Source organism: Bubalus kerabau, chromosome 10, assembly GCF_029407905.1.
Source record: "Bubalus kerabau isolate K-KA32 ecotype Philippines breed swamp buffalo chromosome 10, PCC_UOA_SB_1v2, whole genome shotgun sequence".
Classification (NCBI taxonomy): Eukaryota; Metazoa; Chordata; class Mammalia; order Artiodactyla; family Bovidae; genus Bubalus; species Bubalus kerabau.
Genome location: NC_073633.1, coordinates 55,753,981 through 55,775,624, shown reverse-complemented (window position 1 = coordinate 55,775,624; position 21,644 = coordinate 55,753,981). Strand labels below are relative to the sequence as shown.

General features: G+C 39.8%; 1 protein-coding gene across 6 annotated transcripts in view; it reads left to right on the top strand.

Moving 5' to 3' along the window:
* The window catches only part of FAM81A (family with sequence similarity 81 member A), an 82,751-nt gene extending 62,822 nt beyond the window's left edge, over window positions 1-19,929 (top strand). For all 6 annotated transcript variants that reach the window (XM_055537790.1, XM_055537793.1, XM_055537791.1 and 3 more), the window contains exons 5-9: window positions 2,233-2,362; window positions 3,945-4,051; window positions 12,151-12,286; window positions 13,847-14,042; window positions 18,373-19,929. In XM_055537790.1, the coding sequence (XP_055393765.1) occupies window positions 2,233-2,362; window positions 3,945-4,051; window positions 12,151-12,286; window positions 13,847-14,042; window positions 18,373-18,497 (694 nt within the window). In that variant the 3' untranslated portion in view covers window positions 18,498-19,929. The remainder of the gene's footprint in view (window positions 1-2,232; window positions 2,363-3,944; window positions 4,052-12,150; window positions 12,287-13,846; window positions 14,043-18,372) is intronic.
* The last annotated feature ends 1,715 nt before the right edge of the window (window positions 19,930-21,644 follow it).

The window sequence follows — 21,644 nt, the reverse complement described above, 5'->3', positions numbered from 1 at the left end:
CCCTCAAGAAAACTTGTAAAATTTACTATTCCTCCTGCAATGTGTGATGTAGCTTAATTATACAAACTCCAGTGTTGGGCAGTAAACGTTTAAAATATTTCCAATATAGATGGATAGTGACATGATTGCTGCTTTGTGTCTATTTTATTATGAATATTGAAATTTACACATGTATATATGCATTTTTTCAAATTGTGTTTCAAAATATTAAAAATATTTTTATCAGTATTAAAATTTTTTTTATCCTAATACATTTTCTGTTATTTCCAAAGAGGATTATAGCATTTTAGTCAAATGATTAAGCTAAACAGGTTGTTCAACTTAGAGAAAATATGAGTCATTACCAAGTAAAATCTCAAGAAGTTTGAAGTAATTGAGCTGGTAGCTTACTTTTTTCAGAGTCTATAAAAAATTAAATTTTCCAAAAATTTTCTCAGTTTGTTGTTTCTTGCATCCTACTCCTTCTCTCTGGGTGTTCTTTTCTTCTTACTGAATTCATTATTTAATGACTTTTTCAATATGAGTGTGTGGGCGATGCATTTCTTAATCTTTGTATGTCTGAAACGTCTTTATTTTGCACTTATTCTTGTATGATAGATTTGTTCCCCTCAATCCTTAGACGCTGTTTCTCCAATATCTTCTGATATTTATTGTCTTCTGGTGTCTGTTGTGTGCTATCAATCCTATAGTCAATCAAAAAATCATTTTGTCTTTGGTATTTGGTAGCTTTTAAGATTTTATCTTTATCTTGGGTTATATGAATTTCACCATAGTCTGTTTAGTTTTACTTATGCCACTTGGTATTCATTGAATTGGAGAAGGCAATGGCAACCCACTCCAGTACCCTTGCCTGGAAAATCCCATGGACGAATACTTTAAAACTCATGTCTTTCTTCAGTCTTAGAAAATCTACAGCCCCTGAAATATTGCTTCTTTGCCATTCTCTCCATTTTTTTAAAAAAATTCTTCAACCTCCCTTTGACTTATGTTAGCTTCTCTTTATTTGTCCTCTATCTTTCTTCATTATTTTTTCATGTTTTGCATCTCTGTCTGGCTTTGGTGCATTCTGAGCAGGCTCCTTGCTACTTTCTTATAATTCACTGATTTTATCTTCAATCATGTTTAGTCTAGAGTTTGTCAGGTCTACTAAGAAAATTGTAGCTTATTTTTAGGATTTCTAATTTTTTTCTCTTAACCGCTTGTTCTTTTTTTTAATCTCTACTTAAAAAAAATAGAGTTCTTGTGATGGATGTTAATCTATCTTTCATTTTTGAGTACCTAACACGTATGTATTTTAAGCTCAATTGATCTGAGGCCATAAATGTGAGTTGAAGGAAAGCTGGCAGTAGTAAGAATAGAAGTCACAGGAGTCCAGGCTCATGTAATTTACTTCTGCCTTTAGGACCATTAGGCTTGATGTCTACATATTCCTTCCCCTCCAAGATAGCGTCCTGCCCGTGTGCCCACGTCTGGGGCTTGGTGTTCGTAATGGGCTGCCCAGATTGCCTGGTCCCCCAGTGGCCCCTGCTTAGGCATGTCGTGTCTACTGGAGTCCAGTAGCAAGCTGGCAGGTCCTTCTTAAAACAGGAATGATTGTGTTGGAACAGGACGTGACTTTGCTCTCAATTCCTAGGAGGTCATTCTGTGACTCCCCTATTAGGGTTTGACAGAGGCTTCATGGCCCAGATTATCTATCACAGATACTTTGCATACCTTTAGAACTGCCAAGTCATAAGGCTCAAGGACAGAGTACCTGGGACCAGCTGCAGAACTTTCCCGTGCTCTGGAGCACACTCAAAGCACATAGCCTTACAGGTGGTTTCGTAAAATGGGAATAGTACTTTCAGATGTGGTAGAAGTTGCGTCCAAAATCCAGAGGCCCCGAACTTGAGAGGTAGAGGGGCACTGTAGAGTGATGGACCACATCTGGCTCACTCTGTAAGCTTTTTGCTACTGGGCTCTCACTGCATATTCAATTTTGTACTGATGAGCATTGTAAAGCCTTTGTTGTGTTAATGGTTACATCTCTAGTCTTATTGAGCAACATCCCTGTGGTTTAACTTAAAAACCATAATGTGAGCAGCTCTCTGAATTCATCCAAATCTCTGTTAAAAGGGATGATTCATAGTGTAGTTTCTCTGAATGGGATCATGCACCTTATAGTATACAAGGAAGCTTCAGCGCATGTTTTAAAATTTTGATAAGAATTTCCTTTGTTGTTTATCTGGATAGATGTGACGCCAGCATAGCCAGACTCTCTGCCGAGCACAAAACAACCTATGAGGGCCTCCAGCACTTGAACAAAGAACAGCAAGCTGCCAAGCTTATCTTGGAAACAAAAATCAAAGACGCAGAGGGACAGGTATGACCTGTTTCAGGTAGCTTTTTTTTTAGGTAGCTTTTTGAAAGTGGGTATTTGTTCTTATCTAAGAATAACATGGGTTTAATTATTTCCTGCAGGAGAAACTAGTCAGGGCACTCAGCATAAGCATCCCTCTTCTTCCTCCTCCTTCTATTTCACTGGAGTGGCCCTTTGTAAGAATGCAACCAAAATGCCAAGATTGTCAGTACACTCCTAATTTTAAGTATTCTTTTCCCTCATTCTTCAATCAATATGTTCCAGAAATTCTAACTTATATTTCCAAAACCATGTCTTAGACAGGTAAGTGATAAAAGTGTTGTTTTACAGGCTTTTACAGGCCACTAATCCCAATTTTGGATTCAGGAGATAGTTTATTCATAGGATTTATGGGCTGCCTCATTACATAGTTTGTATATGGGGAAAGATTAGAACAAAGCTAGAGGGTTGCTAGCTTATCAATTTCAGAGTATTCTACCTTGCAATTCACAGGTTAATTTCTTAAAGCAAAATTCTTGGCATTTCAGTTTGTTTTTTGGCTATTTAGAAGTTTTCCTTTGCCATAATGGGGCCTGTCTTCTAGGACGTTCTCTACAATGTCTGTTTTACTTGCTGTTCTGCATTTGAAGAGAGACCACTCCAGTATTCTTGCCTGGAGAATTGCACTTCATGGTTTTATAATAATTAAGTTTTTTACAGAAACAGCTTTGGATCCTTATTGGAGGCAGCTAGGACACAAATATGTCTAATCCAATAAATTGACTAGGTACCCCCTTTTATTAGAATGAAAAAAAAAAAAGTGTTAGTCTCTCAATCATGTCTGACTTTTTGCGACCCCATGGACTGTAGCCCACCAGGCTTCTCTGTCCATGGGGATGCTGCAGGCAAGAATGTTGGAGTGGTTTGCTATGCCCGCTCCAGGGGATCTTTCTAACTCAGGGATTGAACCTGCATCTCTTACATGCCAATGCCAACAACATTGGCAGGTGGGTTCTTTACCACTAGCCCCACCTGGGAAGCCGAAAAATTATGTTTCCTGATAACTTAACCTGCATCTGGAGGTAAATCTGAGACCTAATAGGTTTTGTAAGTGATAAGAATTCCATCCTTTATGACTAGTAGCCACACTAACGGTAGAAATTCCAAGGTAAAAATGACTTCTATTTTGTGCCAGCAGGTGGAAGTCTTGGTCCTGGGCAGGAGCTGGGCTTGCTCAACAGAGACCTGTAGTTGAGTGCTCACTGCACGATGAATATTTTGGCAGTGCTGCTGGTCTTGATATTTTTTTTGGCTATGCCCTGCAGCTTGTTGGGATCTCAGTTCCCTGACCAAAGATTGAACCTGGACCACAGCAGTGAAAGCCCAGAATCTTAACCACTAGACCACCAGGAAATGCCCCTGGTCTTGATTTTTGATGGGTGTGTATAAAAGAAATGGAAATAGAGAGATTAGGTGGACTCCTAAATGAATTTATTAGATTAGATTGAATTTAATGCCATGGATGAGAATACATGTCACTAATGTTTTTTGAAATTACCTCTGAAAAGGTTTGATATGGTATTTACAAGCGAAGTTTCTTTTCCAGATCTCTCAGCTTTTAAACAGAGTGGACTTGTCAATATCAGAGCAAAGCACCAAACTGAAGATGTCCCACAGAGATAGTAACCACCAGCTTCAGCTTTTGGATACTAAGTGAGTAATCAACTTAGAAAAATCTGTTATGGTTGATGTTCTTTATACTACAGTTTTTTCCCTTTTGATTTTTATTTATTGTACAAAGTGAAAACCATAATGGAAGTTCACAGGGAAAGTTTCCTTGTAGCCTGTTACCACTTTACCTTGCTAATTATTGTTTTTAGTGACTGGATAATAATCCATCTATTCATCCAATAAATATTTCTGGGCCTAGATGAACATGGCCTGGGTGCTGAGAATCTGAAGAACAGGCTTTGTTTTTACCCTTGTGGAGCTGATAGTCTAGGGAGTTGATGAATGTTAATGGAATAATCACTTACATGAGTGCATGCTATGTTATTACTAAATGGTGATATATGTTTTGAAGGAAAGATACATGGTTGCGGCAGGCTGATTAATGGTTCCTGCAAATATCACCATGTTCTAATTCCCGTGAATATGTTATGGCATTGTTGTTCCATCACTCAACCATTCCAACTCTTTGTGACCCCATGGACTGCAGCATGCCAGGCTTCCCTGTTCTTCACCGTCTCCCAGAGCTTGCTCAAACTCATGTCCATTGAGTCGGTGTTGTCATTCAACCATCTCGCCCTCTGTCGTCCCCTTCTCCTGCCTTCAATCTTTCCCAGCATCAGGGTCTTTTCCAGTGAGTCAGTTCTTCACATCAGGTGGCCAAAGAAACTTCAGTTTTAGCATCAGTCCTTCCAGTTGACTATTCAGGATTGATTTCCTTTAGGATCAACTGGTTTGATCTCCTTGCAGTTGTAGGGACTCTCAAGAGTCTTCTCCAACACCACAGTTTGAAAGCATCAGTTCTTTGCAGTCAGCTTCTTTATGGTCCAACTCTCACATCGATACATGACTACTGGAAAAATCATAGCTTTGTCTATACAGAACTTTGTCAGCAAAGTAATGTCTCTGCTTTTTAATATGCCATCTAGTTTTGTCATAGCTTTTCTTCCAAGGAGCAAGCGTCTTTTAATTTCATGGCTGCAGTCACCATCCACGGTGATTTTGGAGCCCAAGAAAATCAAGTCTGTCACTGTTTCCTTTGTTTCCCCATCTATTTGCCATGAAGTGGTGGATCAGATGCCATGATCTTTTTCACTCTCCTCTTTCACTTTCATCAAGAGGCTCTTTAGTTCTTCTTTACTTTCTGCCATAAGTGTGGTGTCATCTGCCTATCTGAGGTTATTGATATTTCTCCCAGCAATCTTGATTCCAGCTTGTGCTTCATCCAGCCCAGCATTTCACATAATGTACTCTGCATATAAGTTAAATAAGCAGGGTGACAATATACAGCCTTGACGTACTCCTTTTCTTATTTGGAACCAGTCTGTTGTTCCATGTCCAGTTCTAACTGTTGCTTCCTGACGTGCATACAGATTTCTCAAGAGGCAGGTCAGGTGGTCTGGTATTTCCATCTCTTTAAAAATTTTCCACAGTTTGTTGTGAATCACACAGTCAAAGGTTTAGCATTACCAGTGAAGCAGAAGTAGATATTTTTCTGGAATTCTCTTGCTTTTTCTATGATCCAGCCGATGTTGGCAATTTGATCTCTGCTTCCTTTGCCTTTTCTAAATCCAGCTTGATCACCTGAAAATTCTCAGCTCACGGACTGATGAAGCCTAGCTTGGAGAATTTTGAGCATTATTTTGCTCGTATGTGAAATGAGTGCAATTGTGTAGTAGTTTGTACATTCTTTACCATTGCCCTTCTTTGGTATTGAAATGAAAACTGACCTTTTCCAGTCCTGTGGCTGCTGCTGAGTTATGGCACATTAAATGGCAAATAAGAACTTTGCAAATGTGATTAAATTAAGGGTCTTAAGATGAGTAATGTCATCTGTATCATCATTATTGATGTAATCTTTGGAGTCCCTGTAAAACGGAGGCAGGAGGGTCAGAATCAGGAGAGAAGGCTATGTGACAATGAAAGCGGAGATTGAAGTGTGATGTGATTTGAAGGTGGGGAAGGGGGCCACAAGCCATGGAAGACAGGCAGTCACTAGAAGCTGAAAAAAGCAAGGGAATGATTCTCCCCTCAGAGCCTTCAGAAGGGACCACCTCCGCTCACACCCCAACTTTAGTCCAGTGAGACTGAATTTAGACTTCTGGCCTTCAGAACCAAAAGGGAATAAATGTGTTGTTTTAAGCCACCAAGTGTATGGTCATTTGTCACAACAGCTGCGGGAAGCGAATACAGTAGTGCTGCTGGGGTGAGCGGCAGAGGCCTGGTTGTAGGGCCTTCCTGAGGAGGTGGTGTTCTGAGTGAGAGCTGAAGAAAGAATGGCATTCACTAGCCCTTGGACTACAAGGAGCTCAAACCCATCAATCCTAAAGGAAATCAACCCTGAATATTCATTGTAAGGACTGAGGCTGAAGCTGAAGCTCCAGTACGTTGGCCACCTGAAGTGAAGAGCCAACTCATTGGAAAAGACCCTGATGCTGGGAAGGATTGAAGGCAAAAGGAGAAGGGGGCGGCAGAGGAGGAGATGGTTAGACAGCATCATCAATTCAATGGACAGAGTTTAAGCAAACTCCAGGAGACAGTGGAGGACACAGGAGCCTGGCATGCTTCAGTCCATATGGTCGCAAAGAGTTGGGTTTGACTTAGTGGCTGAAGAACAGAGTAAACAGTGCGGTGAGGACCCAGGAGATGGAAGAGCCTGTTGTGCGAGAAGTGTGGCGTGAGGGATATGCACAGTGCAGAAGGCGCTGGGACAGAGCCTGAGGGTGGGGAGTGAGGAGAGAGGGGAGGCAGGCCAGTGCACAGCACTTCACACTGTCAGGACCTGCTGTTTCTTTCCCTAGAGCAATAAGAAGCCACTGAAGGGTTTTAAGCAGATAGGGTGATATAGTCAATTTATGTTATTTTTTTAAATGGTCTTGATTGCAGCTGGAAGATGGATCACAGGGGCTGAAGCTGAGCTGTGGATTGGGGGCACCGTAGGCGTTTAGATGAGAGAGGTCTGTGCAGGGGGGCAGCTGAGCTGTCTCATTAGGACACTGTGTGGTGTTATACTTTGCACTGTGTTTCAGTGACACTTTAACCTGGATTTGCCCCCAACGAAATCCATCTGCTGCTCTTCTGCTCAATCATAGAACCATATACTTTTCCCTGTCATGAATCTTCATAAGCTTGGCAAATTTCCTGCCAAAGCAGAGCCCATAGTGACCATATATGTTTATTTATGTATGTTTGTATTTGACTATTACATTTGTTAGAAGCTGACTTTGTTAGAGATTTGTGACAATTTTTTATTATCATTATTATTTTTGTGGCCACACCATGTGGCATATGGTACCTTAGTTCCCTGACCAGGGGTCAGACCCGTTACCCCTGCAGTGGAAGCACAGAGTCTTAACCACTGCACTGCCAGGGGAAGTCTCTGGAAATTTTAAATTAATCATTCTTCTGGTTCTTCTATCTCATTATCTCCATGCTTAATACCGCTTCAAGGTCATTAGTGATTTAACAGGAATTCCCTTACAGAAACCATGTTTCCTTTCCTCTAATTATCTGTACTTATATCATTCCTGAGTTATGTTACTCTTTCTCATAGATCCTACAAGCTTGCCAAGTGCAGAAAGATCTCCTGTCCCCTTCCTTCCATCGTACAGGAAGAAAATAAACATATTAGTTTTTTTTTTTTTCTGTGAATTTTCTCCCTAGCAGATATTACTAGTCAGCAGACATGAACATCTTTATTTTTCTTCCTACAATTTAAAGTCCAGAAGTCTAGACACAAAGGCTGTTCATAGGGGAAAGGGTACTAAGCCTGGGGCTTGTGTGGGTGATAAAGACAGATTAGAGACCCAAAGGTAGAACCCTGGTTGAATGAACTAGGGAAAAAAAAAAAAATTCTGCAGAGAATTCATAAAGAAACTTACCTGTCTTAGTCTTGATTCTAAGTAGAAGTGTAAAAGATATTCCTAAAAAATTCTAAACCACAGTGCAACCTTTATGTGGATTTAGACTTAGAATTCACATTACCCAACCACTTTGAAGAAACCAGAATAGATATTTTATCTTAGAATGATCTCTGGTAGTAGCCTAAGATGCCTGGCAGAAGCAAATACAAATATGCAGTCTTCAAGGCTCCCCGCAGGCAAGTTAAGTTCTAAGGAACATAAATGTAAATTAGAAATTATAGACCAACACAAGGAAAAAAAATCACATAAGTAATAAACTGAGAAGAAATCATAATTAGCAGAATCAGACTCCTAAGTACTGCATATATAGGAATTATTGGATAAAGTGGTTGTGTGTGTATATATGTATGTATGTGTATGTGTGAATATTCACACACACACTTTTTGAAAATATGACAAAGGAATAAGAGCTTACCAAAAATGAACAGTCAAGGAGATTTCCTGGTAGTCCAGTGTTTAGGGCTCTGTGCTCTTGTTGCTGAGGGTCTGGGTTCAATCCCTAGTTGGGGAACTAAAATCCCACAAGCCACATGGTGTGGCCAAAAAATAAAAAGTCAGAATTGACAACCAACCAAATTGGGCTTCTAGAAAATATAGTCATTGAAAATAAAATGTAACTTCCCTGACCAGGGAGCCTAACAGTGACCCAGGTGCCTTGAAGTCCAGCCTGTAACTCTACCTAGAAGTGGAACCTAGCCTATTACCCCCTTTTTTTGCTTAGCAGAGCCTTTGGCCTTGCCCTAGCAAGGAACCCAACAAACAACACTTCCTAAAAGCAGAACATGCGCTGTGACCTTACCTGACTAGGGAGCCTGGATGGCAATCCCACTCAACCACAAGCACAGCCTCCAGATTCACTTGACTTCACAGAACAGCTGGTGGCCCTGCCTGACCAGGGATTCTGGCCAGTGACCTTCCTTACCAGCGGTGCACAGCTGGCACCCTAGCCAACTGTGGAGCCTGAAGCCCTATCATGAGGGTCCAACCACCCTACCAGGGAACACAGTGACCCCACCTGACCAGAGGGAATGGCAGAGTTCAGTTAGTGGCTCCATTTGACTGTGCAGCCCAGCCAGCAGCCCTGCCTACGCTGCAAGTCCAGCCAGTAGAATCACATGACCGTTGAGCCCAGCCAACAGTCTCCCTCCACCTGTACTTCAGAGCATGGGCAATAGCCCTCCCCAACCAGAGACCTAACGGACAGATATAGAACATCTCATCCAACAGCAGCAGAATACATATTCTTCTGAAGTACACACAGAACATTCCCAGGATAGATCATATATTAGGCAACAAAATAAGTCCTAAGAAATTAGATCGAATCATGTCAAGTAGCTTTTCAAACCAAAGTGGTATGAAACTAAAAATTAATGACAGGAGTAAATTTGAAAAACTCACAAATATGTGGAATTAAACAACACATTCCTGAACAACCAGTGGGTCAAAGAAGATTAAAAGGAAGATTTTAAAAAATCTTGAAACCAATGAAAATGGAAACACAGCATATATAGACTGTAGCCCACCAGGCTTCTCTGTCTGTGGAATTCTCCAGGCAAGAATACTGGAGTGGGTTGCCATTCCCTCCTCCAGGGGATCTTCCCAACCCCAGGATTGAATCCAGGTCTCCTGCATTGCAGGCATCTGAGCCAGCAGGGAAGTCCACCAAAACTTATGGGATGCCACAGAGGCAGTTCTGTGAGGAAATCTGCAGTGTTAAATCCTTGCATTAAGAAAAAAGAAAGACCTTGAATAAACAACCTGACTTTATATCTCAAGGAATTTTAGAAAAAGAAGAACAAATTAAGCCCAAGATAGCAGGAAGAAGGAAATGATTAAGATAGACCAGAAATAAATGAGAGAATAGTAAACAACAGAAAAAAATTGGGGGAAAACAAAAAAAGTAATTGTCAAGCCAAACAGACAAAACTTTCTCTAGACTAACCAAAACAAAAAGAGGGTTCAAATAAATAAAATTATTAATGAAAGAGGAACTACTACAACAGAAAACACAGAAATACAGAGGATCATAAGAGACGGCTACAAACAATTGTATGTCAACAAATTGGATAACTTAGAAGAAATGAATAAACTCCGGAAACAAGCTACTAAGACTGAATCAGGAAGAAACAGAAAATCTGAACAGACCAATGATGAGTAAGGAGATAAAATCAACAATCTAGAACCTCTCAACAAAGAAAAAGTCTGGGACCAGATAGCTTCATGAGTGAATTCTATCAAACATTTAAAGAAGAATTAATGCCAGTCATTCTCAAACTCTTCCAAAAAGTTGAAGAAAACACTTCCAAACTCATTTTATGAGGAGCATTATTCTGATAACAAAACCAGATAGACACTACAAGAAAAGAAAATTACTGACCAATATCTCTAATGAACATAGTTGCAAATGCTAACAAACCAATTCAACAGCATTTTAAAAGAATCATGCACCGTGATCAAGTGGAATTTATCCCTGAGATGCAAGGATGCTTCAATATATACAAGTCAATCAGTGTGATACATCACACTAACAGAATGAAGGATAAAAATGATATCATCTCAGTTGCAGAAAAAGCATTTGACAAAATTCCACATCATAATAAAGACTCCCAACAATTTGAGTATATTAATAGAATGTATCTCAACATAATAAAGGCACATATGACAAGCCCACAACTAACATAATACTCAGTGATGAAATTCTGAAAGCTTTTCCTCTAATATCAGAAGTAAGACAAGGATACCCATTCTCAGCACTTCTATTCAATATAGTGCTGGAAGTCCTGGCCAGAGCAACTAAGCAAGAAAAAGAAATGAAAGACATTCAAAACAAAAAAAGAAGCAAAGTTATCCCTGCTTGCAGATATTATCTAATAGAGAAAACTCTAAAGACTCCCTCAAAGAACTGTTAGAATAAATGAATTCATAAAAGCTGCTGTGCTCTGTGGTCAGGCCCCCAGGTCAGGTGGGTCTCCACAGTTGGGCAGGGCTGCTGGCTTGACTTCCTGCCCATGTAAGACTGAGAAGCTTTTGTTTTTGATGGTATGACCAGGAAGTGTACTTATCACTTCAATGCATGTTCCATTGCCTGACTTAGTCATATGGCCACACATAGCTGCCAGGAGGGCTGATAAGTGTGGTCTTAACTAGGTAGTTGAGGACTCAGGTCACATCTGAGGGTTTCTTAATAGGGAAGAAGAGGAGAACAGATATTGCAGAGAATTGGGGACTTATACCACAGGCAGGGTATACATTTTATTATTTTTATTGTTAAGTCACATATATTCTTGTGTACTTTTATTGTTTTCATAATAAAAATAATTCAAATGGAGAGGCGGTGGGATGTTATTTTAAGGTATTTGGAAAGGGAGAGGACTATAGGAATGGAAATTTGAGTTTTTAAAAAATTCTCTCTTTGATTTAAACTAACAAATATCTGTATGGGACAAGAGCAATTTGCAGAACATAAGAGAGAAAGGGATCCAGGCTCCAGTCCTGGGAGATAAGATGGAGAAGGAGGAAGAGTCCTGGGCAAGGAGGAGCCTAGAAGAGAGCCAGGCTACTGTGTCCTTTGAGCCAGGAGTGGCCTGGGCCTTTTAAGCTGCAGAGGTAGGCGCTTGGAGCGGCTCTGCATGTAACGCCTTGGTACGCACACTGCCAGGTCTGCACCGGTGGGAGTGCTATCAGGCGCTTTTCTGTTATATCCTCCTCTTCTCCTTCCTTCTCAATTTAGTGCCAAGTGCAATTCTATGAAAAAGGTAAACATGTAATCCTGAGTGAACTGAATTTAATGCTTACATATTTCCAAGAGATTTGATAGAGACGGACGTTGTTTGATGTCATTTTAAAGTTGTTTTATGTCTATGCTAAGTCGCTTCAATCGTGTCCGACTCTGTGCGACCCCATAGAGGGCAGCCCACCAGGCTCCCCCGTCCCTGGGATTTTCCAGGCAAGAACACTGGAGTGGGTTGCCATTTCCTTCTCCAATGCATGAAAGTGAAAAGAGAAAGTGAAGTCGCTCAGTCGTGTCCGACTCTTAGCAACCCCATGGACTGCAGCCTACCAGGCTCCTCCGTCCATGGGATTTTCCAAGCAAGAGTACTAGAGTGGGGTGCCATTGCCTTCTCCGGTTTTATGTCTAACAGCTAATTTTTCTTATTTTAGATTTAAAGGTACAATCGAGGAACTCAGTAACCAGATTTTGTCTGCGCGGAATTGGTTGCAACAGGAACAAGAACGGATAGAAAAAGAACTTTTGCAGAAAATCGATCAGCTCTCCTTGGTTGTTAAGGAAAACAGTGTAGGTATTGATGTTCAACCATAACATAGTTAAGTTATTCGGTGAGACCTGCAATGTTTGAATAATACCTTGTAACATAGGTTTGATTTATTTAGCATTACATTAAGCTATTAATGGTTGTTTCTTGCCTTATAATCTCTTTCCATGGTTCATACTGATTCTTTGTTACAAAGAGACAGAGCACTTTGACTTGTTTTGGTTAAAAACGAAAAATAGTAGAAAATTTCAGTACTTTCAACTAAGACAAATCCAAATCAAGACCTTAAAGAACCAAGCTGTCCAGCTGCATTTCTAAATAAAAATACCAAATACATACTTCATCTTAGTTTTAGTTTCATGGTCTGGTCAAAGCCGATTTGACTAGATTTCTCTCCCCAGACCCCTCCATCACATTATAAACCCAGCATGAGGGGTCACAGAGCAACATCTAAACAGAATCCAATTTTCTTCCTTCTCATTTCACCCCACTCTCCTGTAGGCCTAAGGTTTGCAGAAGTGCTCAAAAACCATACCCAGAAAGCCTTGCATATATAGTATTCAGTATCAGTACTTGGAAAGCAAATGCTTTTTGATTTGGTTATCTAGCCTGACCTCCCTCTCCCTTCTCTTTTCTTGCACTGCTTCCTCTCCCTTGGACTTTGATGGAGCATAAGTGACTGGTGTAGATTGCATCTCTGGCTCTGCTCTGTCTTGATGCCGAGCTGTTGAATTGCAGACTGTGCACTGGGCACATCACGAGAGTTTTGTTATGCTTTAGCCCACTTACAGCTTGGTATTTGTAGTCCTGCCCTCTAAAGCTTGCCCGCAGACCCAGATTCTCATAAGAACCAAGCATGATGGAGAGAAAAGGAAAGAAAATGTTCTATTTCAACTATTTCTTTACATGTCTCCATATTTTTATCAGATCTGCTGATTGATTTGTAGTCTTCTGTGTCTTTGGATCACTATTTTTACATCTGAGGTGGCTTAATAACTAACAAACTCCAGGATAATGGTGACTTTAATATGATAGAAACTTATTTATCTTTCACATAAAAGAAGTCTGGGTATAGGGATTGCAGGGCTGTTATGGTAGTTCATCAATCCTCAGTGACCCATGATCTTTCTGGCTTAAGTCTCTACCAGTCCTAGAGAGTGACCCTTGCATACATAGTTCAATATGGCTGCTAGAGCTCCAGCCATTACATCTGAATTCCAGGAACAGAAGAAAGAAAGAAGAGGGTTTTTTATTTATGTCTCAGCTATTTTTGTTTTTTTAATTTTTCCTAGAAGTTGCCACATATGTTTATACTTATGTCTCATTACCCAGAACTTAATCATATGGCTATACCAAACTCAAGAGACAATAGAAAAGGTAATCTTTATTCTGAGCGCCCTTATACCCAGCTGAAAACTGGAGATCTGTTATGGAAAAAGGGGAGAGTGGATATTGGGGTGAGCATCAAGCAACCTTTTTGATTCTGTTCTCTGCAGATTGTTCTTAAATGATATTATTATGACTGATGTGAATGCAATGCAGACTCTGGAGTAATCACGTGCCATTCTTATCATGGATCTCAGGGAGCCAGTGAAAGGGACATGGAGAAAAAGCTCAGCCAGATGTCAGCCAGACTGGACAAAATAGAAGAGAGTCAGAAGAAGAATATGGAGGTACAGAGGACAAAACAAGAGGAGGAGAAGGTGCATGGGCGGATCAGCAAGCTTGAGTTACAGATGACCGAAGACATGAAGGAAATGAAAGCCGAAGTTGATGCGGGTAGGTCAATAAGAAAACAGTTCTTGTGCTTCATTTTCTGTATGATCTAAAAGTCAACTAATTAGTATTCCCCCACAACTACCTACAGACCTGGATAATGGAATGTCCTTAGGTAATTTTCCAAGTAGAACAAAATATTGCTTCAACTTCAAGGACATGAAGACAGACAGACCTCGAGAGACAGGCGAACAAACCTAAAATCGCTTAGCTTGCATCCATAGCTTCAGTGCCATCTGCAGATTCTTTTCTGACCATAGCCAAGGTCAGTATGCCTCAGAAATAAGCATATATCTTTGAGAGGGCTTTGAAGGCTTATTTTATACTGCTGGCAGTATCCCACCATGGCAGTGAATGGTATTCCTCTGCTCAGAAGCCCACAGGGCTCATTCTTCCACACTTGTTAGGAAGACAGTGTCAGAGCTGATTTCAAGTTCTAAAGTGCTGCCAGGTAAAGGAGGGGTTAGATTTACATTTTAAATATTTATGTATTTGGCTGCCTCTGGTCTTAGTGGCAGCTTGCAGTATCTTTTAGTTGTGGCATATGGTTCCCTGACAAGGAATTGAACCCAGGCCACCTGCATTGGGTGTTCGGAGTCTTAGCCACTGCACCATCAGGGAAGTCCCAAGCGGGATTAGATTTACACTCTGAACTCTAGAATACAGAACTGGGACCAATAATCAGAAGTTACCTGAATACATGTTATAAAGCAGAAGTGTCTACAGTTAGAAGTCTTAGAAAGACATGGGTGCTTTGTGAGCCTGGGAGTTCTTTACTGAAAGTATTTAAGTGAAGGTTGGTTGACCATGGTCAGGAAAGAGAAGACAGTCAGGTAGTATGGGAAGGGGAACTAAATTATCTCCTGATTCCTTCCTGTTCCTCTGGTTCTGTGAATTTTCTTCATGGAATTGTTCTATTTTGGCCACATGAGAAGAAAAGTAGCCCCATCCCAAGAATAATTTTGTTGTAACCACCATGGAGTCTCAAGAGTTGGGCACAACTAGACGGCTAACACTTACTTACTTATTTAACCACTGCAGGTTAATTTATTTTATTTAAAGAGAAGCTGCCATTAAATTTATGACTTTTAGAACTTTGTGGAGATAAAAGTGAATTTTCTTTCTTGGTCTTTTGGGCTAGTAGAGTATAATATTTGACTATTTCATTGGTGGTTAATGAGATGGTGATAAGAAATGCATATGAGCCTTTAAAAAATTAAAAACATTTACTTTTTCTTGTTATGAAAACAGATTTCTTAGTGGAAAATTATAAAACACAAAATGTATTTTAAAAAACCCTTCTATTATCCAGAAGTCTTTTTTATGTATATTATCCTTCTATACATGTAGGATATATATATTAGTTTGTCTGTGCCACATGACTTGGGGTACCTTAATTATCCGACCAGGGATTAATCTGGGGCCCTCTGCAGTGAAAGTGTCCAGTCCTAACTACTGGTCTGCTAGGGAATATTTAATAAGTAATTTTTATACTTCTTTTTCTTGAATTGTTGCATAAAGAAAATTTTTTGAGAGAAAATTCTAAATTTGCTAAGGAAGGCAAGATAATTTTGACATTTATTTTAACACATTATTGACCAGGAGTTTTTTGTTGTGGCTGGTGATTTGTTATGTAAGTGAATACTGAAATGTCTTCAGTCTGTAATATTTGGGAAACAAAAAATGTATTAATACCTCTCTGGTAAATAAGATATTAAAAACCAATAGAAATACAGAATAATATGAATTTTATTGGGATTTTTTTTTCTATTTTGCTTTTTATTTTGAAGTAATTTCAAATTTAGAAAAACCATAAGACTAGTCCAAAAACTATACATCTTTCAATTAGATTCAGCAATTGTTAACATTTTGAAATTTGCTTAATGTATATGTATGTATGAATGTGAATGAATATAATTTTCCCTGAATCATTTGTGAGTAAGTTGCAGAAGCCAGAATACCTTTTTACCCCTTTATTATTTCAAAGTATATACCCTCAGAACAAGGACATTGTCTTTTTTAAAAAATTATTTATTTATTTTAATTGGGGGATAATTACTTTACAATATTGTGGTGGTTTTTGCCATACATCGACATAAATCAGCCAAGGACATTCTCTTAAACAATTGTGTTGTTGTTTAGTCACTAAGTTATATTCGACTCTTTTCTGACTCCATGGACTGTAGCCTGCCTGTTTCCTCTGTCCAAGGGATTTCCCAGGCAAGAATACGGGAGTGGGTTGCCACTTCCTTCCTCAGTGGATCTTCACAACCCTGGATGGAACTTTCATTTCCTGCATTGCCAGGCGGATTCTTTACCACTGAGCCACTGGGGGATGCCCTAAACAAGTATACTACGATGTACTATTGACGAAGCATTTTTCAATATTCAGTTTTCAAATTTCACCATTGTTTCCTTTATGTAGCAAGCCATCCCCAGTCCAGGTTCTCATCCAGAATCACTTCATCATATTTAGTTACCATGTTGCTTATCTAGTCTCTCTTAATCTGGATCAGTTTCACAGTAATGTCATCATTAAAGAACACAGGCCAGTATTTTGTGAAATGTCCCACCATTTCAGTCTTCTTTTTTTAATTCGATTCAGGTTGTGTGTTTTGGACAGACATGCTGCAGAAGTGATGTGTACTTCCCAGGGTTTTATCTTTCAGTACCTTAATTATATCCTGCCATTTCCTTCTGGCCTGCCAGGTTTCTGCTGAAAGATCAGCTGTTAAATGCATGGAATTTCCCTTGTATGTTACTTATTGCTTTTCCCTTGCTGCTTTTAATATTCTTTCTTTGTGTTTAACCTTTGTTAGTTTGATTAGTATGTGTTTTGGCATGTTTCTCCTTGGGTTTCTCTTGTATGGGACTCTTTTGCTTCTTGGACTTGATTGACTATTTCCTTTTCCATGTTGAGGAAATTTTCAACTATAATCTCTTCAAAAATTTTCTCATACCATTTCTTATTCTCTTCTTCTTCTGGGACCCCTATAATTTGAATGTTGGTGCATTTAATATCTTACCAGAGGTCTTTGAGACTATCCTTAGCTCTTTTCATTCTTTTTACTTTATTTTGCTCTTCAGCAGTTATTTCCACCATTTTATCTTCCAGCTCACTGATCCATTCTTCTGCTTCAGATATTCTGCTAGTGATTCTTTCTAGAGTATTTTTAATTTCAGTAATTGTGTTGTTTATCTCTGTATGCTAATTCTTTAATTCTTCGAGGTCTTTGTTAATTGATTCTTACATTTTCTCCATTCTGTTTTCAAGGTTTTTGATCATCTTTACTATCATTATTCTGAATTCTTTTTCAGGTTGTTTGCTTATTTCCTCTTTATTTATTTGGACTTCTGTGTTTAAGTTTGTTCCTTCAATTATGCATTATTTCTCTGCTTTTCATTTTTTTAAAAAACTTACTGTGTTTGAGGTCTCTTTTTCCTAGGTTTCAAGGTTGAATTCTTTCTTCCTTTTGGTTTCTCCCCTCCTAAGTTTGGTGCAGTTTTGTGTAAGCTTCACATAGGGTGAGATTTGTGCTGAGTTTTTTTTTTTTTCCTCTGATGGGCAGGGCTGAGTGACATGGTAATCTTGAATGCTGATGATTGGGTTTGTATTTTTGTCTTGTCTGTTGTTTGGATGAGGCGTCCTGCACAGGGTGCTACTGGTAGTTGGGTGATGTCAGGTCTGGTGTTCAAGTGGTTTCCTTTGTGGGAGTTCTCACTATTTGATACTCCCTAAAAGGTTAGGAGTTCTCTGATAGTCTAGGGTCTTAGAGTCAGTGCTCCCACTCCAGAGGCTCAGGGCTTGATCTTTTAGCAGACTGAAACTGAAGGACTCTACTTCCAGTAATGATGTCATGAAGCAGTACTGAAATCCCTTCTCCAAAATCAATGTGAAGAAAGAAGACCATGAGCATCCTACTAAGGGAGACACAGAATTTAGCTTCTTGAGTCAGAGAGCACTTAGGTGCAGACAGCACTGAGGTGGTCTATCTTAGCGTGCAGAGCCCAGGCTTCTTTCCAGGGTTTTCTCATCAGGGGTACGTAATGTTGGATCCTCCCAGTGTTGGTGAAGATAGCTTTGACCCTTGGTTAAAGTGGTGTCTCTCATATTTCTCTATAGTAATATTTCATGTTTCCCTTTATATCTGTAGGGAGACACTGTGAAACTATGTAACTATTCTGTTTCCCATTAAACTTTTATTCCAGTACTTTGAGAATCTATTGATAATTTTTGCCCAAATCAAGCAGTACTATCTGCTATAGGATTTGATGCAGTTGTTGTTGTTGTTGTTTTAATATTAACTCTTGTGAAATTTACCCTTTCTTAAAGGGTTTACCGCCATCTATGAAAGCATAGGATCCCTCAGGCAAGTTCTTGAAGCCAAGATGAAGCTGGACAAGGACCAGCTACAGAAGCAAATCCAACAGATGCAGAAGCCAGAAGCTCCCATGTGAAGGGACTCGGGACATGGACCTCAAAGGTGGTTTTGCCAATGGGGCCAGAAGCTGGATACCTCTGTAGCCAGGCTGTCACTACATTCAGGATTGTTCTATTCATGGTGTGCATGTGCCAAGAAATGTTTTCATGGGTCTAAATGTTTACCTTGAATCTTGAAAACACTCCTCTTTAAAAGGATTACATACAATTTTTACCACTTTATTCCACTTACCTAAATTCAAGCGATATCCTCCCTTCCCTGGATTTTAAAAGGCTTTTATCCCTTTCATTTTATGAATGAAAAGACTTAGCAGTTTCCCTTTGATTCGTGATGCTCTCTAGCCAAGACTTTACTCTTGAAAATGTCATGGTGATTTTTTTAAATTAAGAAACTAATGAATCATCTTGGGAATGTGTTGCTCCTCACTAAATTTAGAGAATGTTTTGATGGATTAGAATTCAACCTTTGAGTCAATATTTGGATTTTATTATTGTTGTCTGTGCATTTCTTACATTGGTTCTCTTCTTGTAAATCTTCTGTCTTTTGTAGGGGGAGGGGATTTAACATTTGGGAAAAGAATCTACCACTTATGCAGTGAAAATAGTTTAAAAATTGATAACTGCCATATAGATTACAAATTAAAATGGAAACTTAAGACAGTTACTAGATAATGCAAGGCACAATTATCTGTATCAGCCACCTAGTTATACCAGGTTTTAATACTGGAAGCTTTTTCAATTATCCACAGCCTATATAGTGATAGCCATATATTCAATAATGGAATGGTGGTAATAGTGTATTACATAATTGATTGTTCATTAATCATATGGGATGTGAAAAATTTTCAAGGTTTTTGATCTCTTCTCTAAAATTTTCCAAAATTGGCACAGAGTGCTAAAGGTTTATATACAATTATTGTAACTGTATTCTTGTGCCTTGGTTTTATCACATCAGTGCACTGTACCCTATAGAAGTTTTGCAGACACAATAGAAGGCACAACAGCACATCAGAATTATGATGTAAAAACGGGATCCTATGTATTTTTTAAATGTTTTAAAAATTTTATCACTGTTAAGATGTTAATCATTCAGTATCATTAATGGAACAGAAATTCATACTTTTGTATGGTCAGAAAATCAAATTGATACTGCATTTATAACAATGTCAAGAAATGTTCATTTTGAGCAATTTCGTAGATGATGGGTGTTTTTTTTCAATCGCCATATTTGATTAGTCGTTGGAAATTGGCACCAGTGGTATCTGTTCACCTGTACATGTAACAACTAACAGTGAGACACGTGCCGTTCCGAACTGTGAGGGTACCCAAGAAAAAGAAAACAGGAACACTTTGAAAATTTTAAAAACTGTTTTTTTGTCTGCCAAGGACTCAGGAAAATTAAAGCATTTTCTATTTTAGAATAAATCATGAATGAAATCTGTAACTGGCTATTACTGTTTACCCATATAAATTATGCTGCTAAAGTACATAATAGTTTACCCTCAATGGCTTGACAAAGTTTTTTCTTTTTAATGTGTACCTGAGAAGTCATACAAAGAATATGTCATCCAACATATAGTTCCTTATTTTGTCACAAATCTTCCCATCTCTATTCAGGAAGACTGCTTCCACTTAACAATGAAAAAAAAAAAAAAAGTTAATGCTCTTTTGCAATCAGAAAGTGAGTTTCTCTTTGTGATCGAGTAACTGTGTTTATACAGTTCTCCTGGTTTAAGCACAGACCACAGCACAGACAGCCTTGGCTCCTCAAGCATCTTTCTCCTCTGGGGGCCCCGAGGAGGAGGAATCAGCACATGTCACACCTGGGAGGAGGGGAACTGGTGGGACTAAGGTCAAGGGGTGACATGACCAGGTGATGCTTCTGTCCCCTGTCGGGAGTTCGGCGGGGATTCTCCCCTCTGGCTGATTGAAATCACCTGGGCACTTCAAAAAGCTATCCGTGCCTGGGCTGCTCCCCCAGACCAGCTAAGTCAGAACCTCTGGAAGGGGATGCAGGCAGCCGCATGCGTCAGAGCCCCCAGGTGATTCACGTGTTGTGAGTCCCTAAGCTCCACGTCCTCTTTTCACCAAAGTTTAAATGAGAATCAGCTTCCCTGTACTTTCCTTTACCAGAAATTTGCAATAAAAAGAATAAAACTTCCAAATCAATGTGGTGTATGATTCTTAAAAGCCTTTTCGTGGGAGGTAAATTAGGGTAAAATACGGTAGGAAATCTCTTGCTTCCTGGGGAAACATTTTGGTGGTTGCAGTAAAGTGCTCTGAGTCCTGGCAGACCTGCTGGGACCTGGAAAGTCACAGGGAGCTGCTCCATCCTTGGGTCTCCGGAGCTCTGGGTGCCATCTTGTCTCTGGACTAATGGCAGCGGGCAGTTCCCAGCGTGTGTTGTATGCCCACGTTGCGACCTTGGTGGGTATTCGTTCATTTAATTATAACAACAGTGCATGGAGTTGAATACTGTTTGTTTCCGCATTTTACAGATGAGAAAACTGAGTCACGTAAAGGCGAAGAAACCTCCCCCAAATCCTGCAGCTGGTAAGTGGGAGCCATGATCCAAACCAGGCAGCTTACTTCCACAGTCTGGATGCCTACCCAGTGCACTCCCCTACCTCTAAAGATACAGCCTTGCTTCCCACATAACTTGGACTTGCCCAGACCACTGACTCCAACCCCATCTCTGCATAACCTTACAGTTCTGCCATCTGAGTCCTTTTGCATTTTAATGCTCCAATTCCAAGGGCTTCCCAGGTGGCGCAGTGATAAAGAATCCACCTGCCAATGCAGAAGATGGAAGAGATACAGGTTTGATCCTTGGGTCGGGAAGATCCCATGGAGTAGGAAATGGCAACCTGTTCCAATATTCTTACCTGAAAAAATTCTATGGACAGAGTAGGCCCAGTCCATGGGGTCACAGATTCAGAGAGCACAGCCCACGGGAGAGGCAGTCTTACTACCTTTGCTTGGTCAGATGTCTTCCTCTGGTGGTTTCAGTGAAGGTGGGGTAGTTGACGCCACAGGACTATAGTATCACAGGCATTTCATCCCCTGTCTTTAGATGTCCAAGGTAGTGGCTCTGTGCATTTGGGGATGGGTTGTATTGGGTGAGTACAGAGCAGACAGAATAAGAAAGACAGACCCCTCTAAAT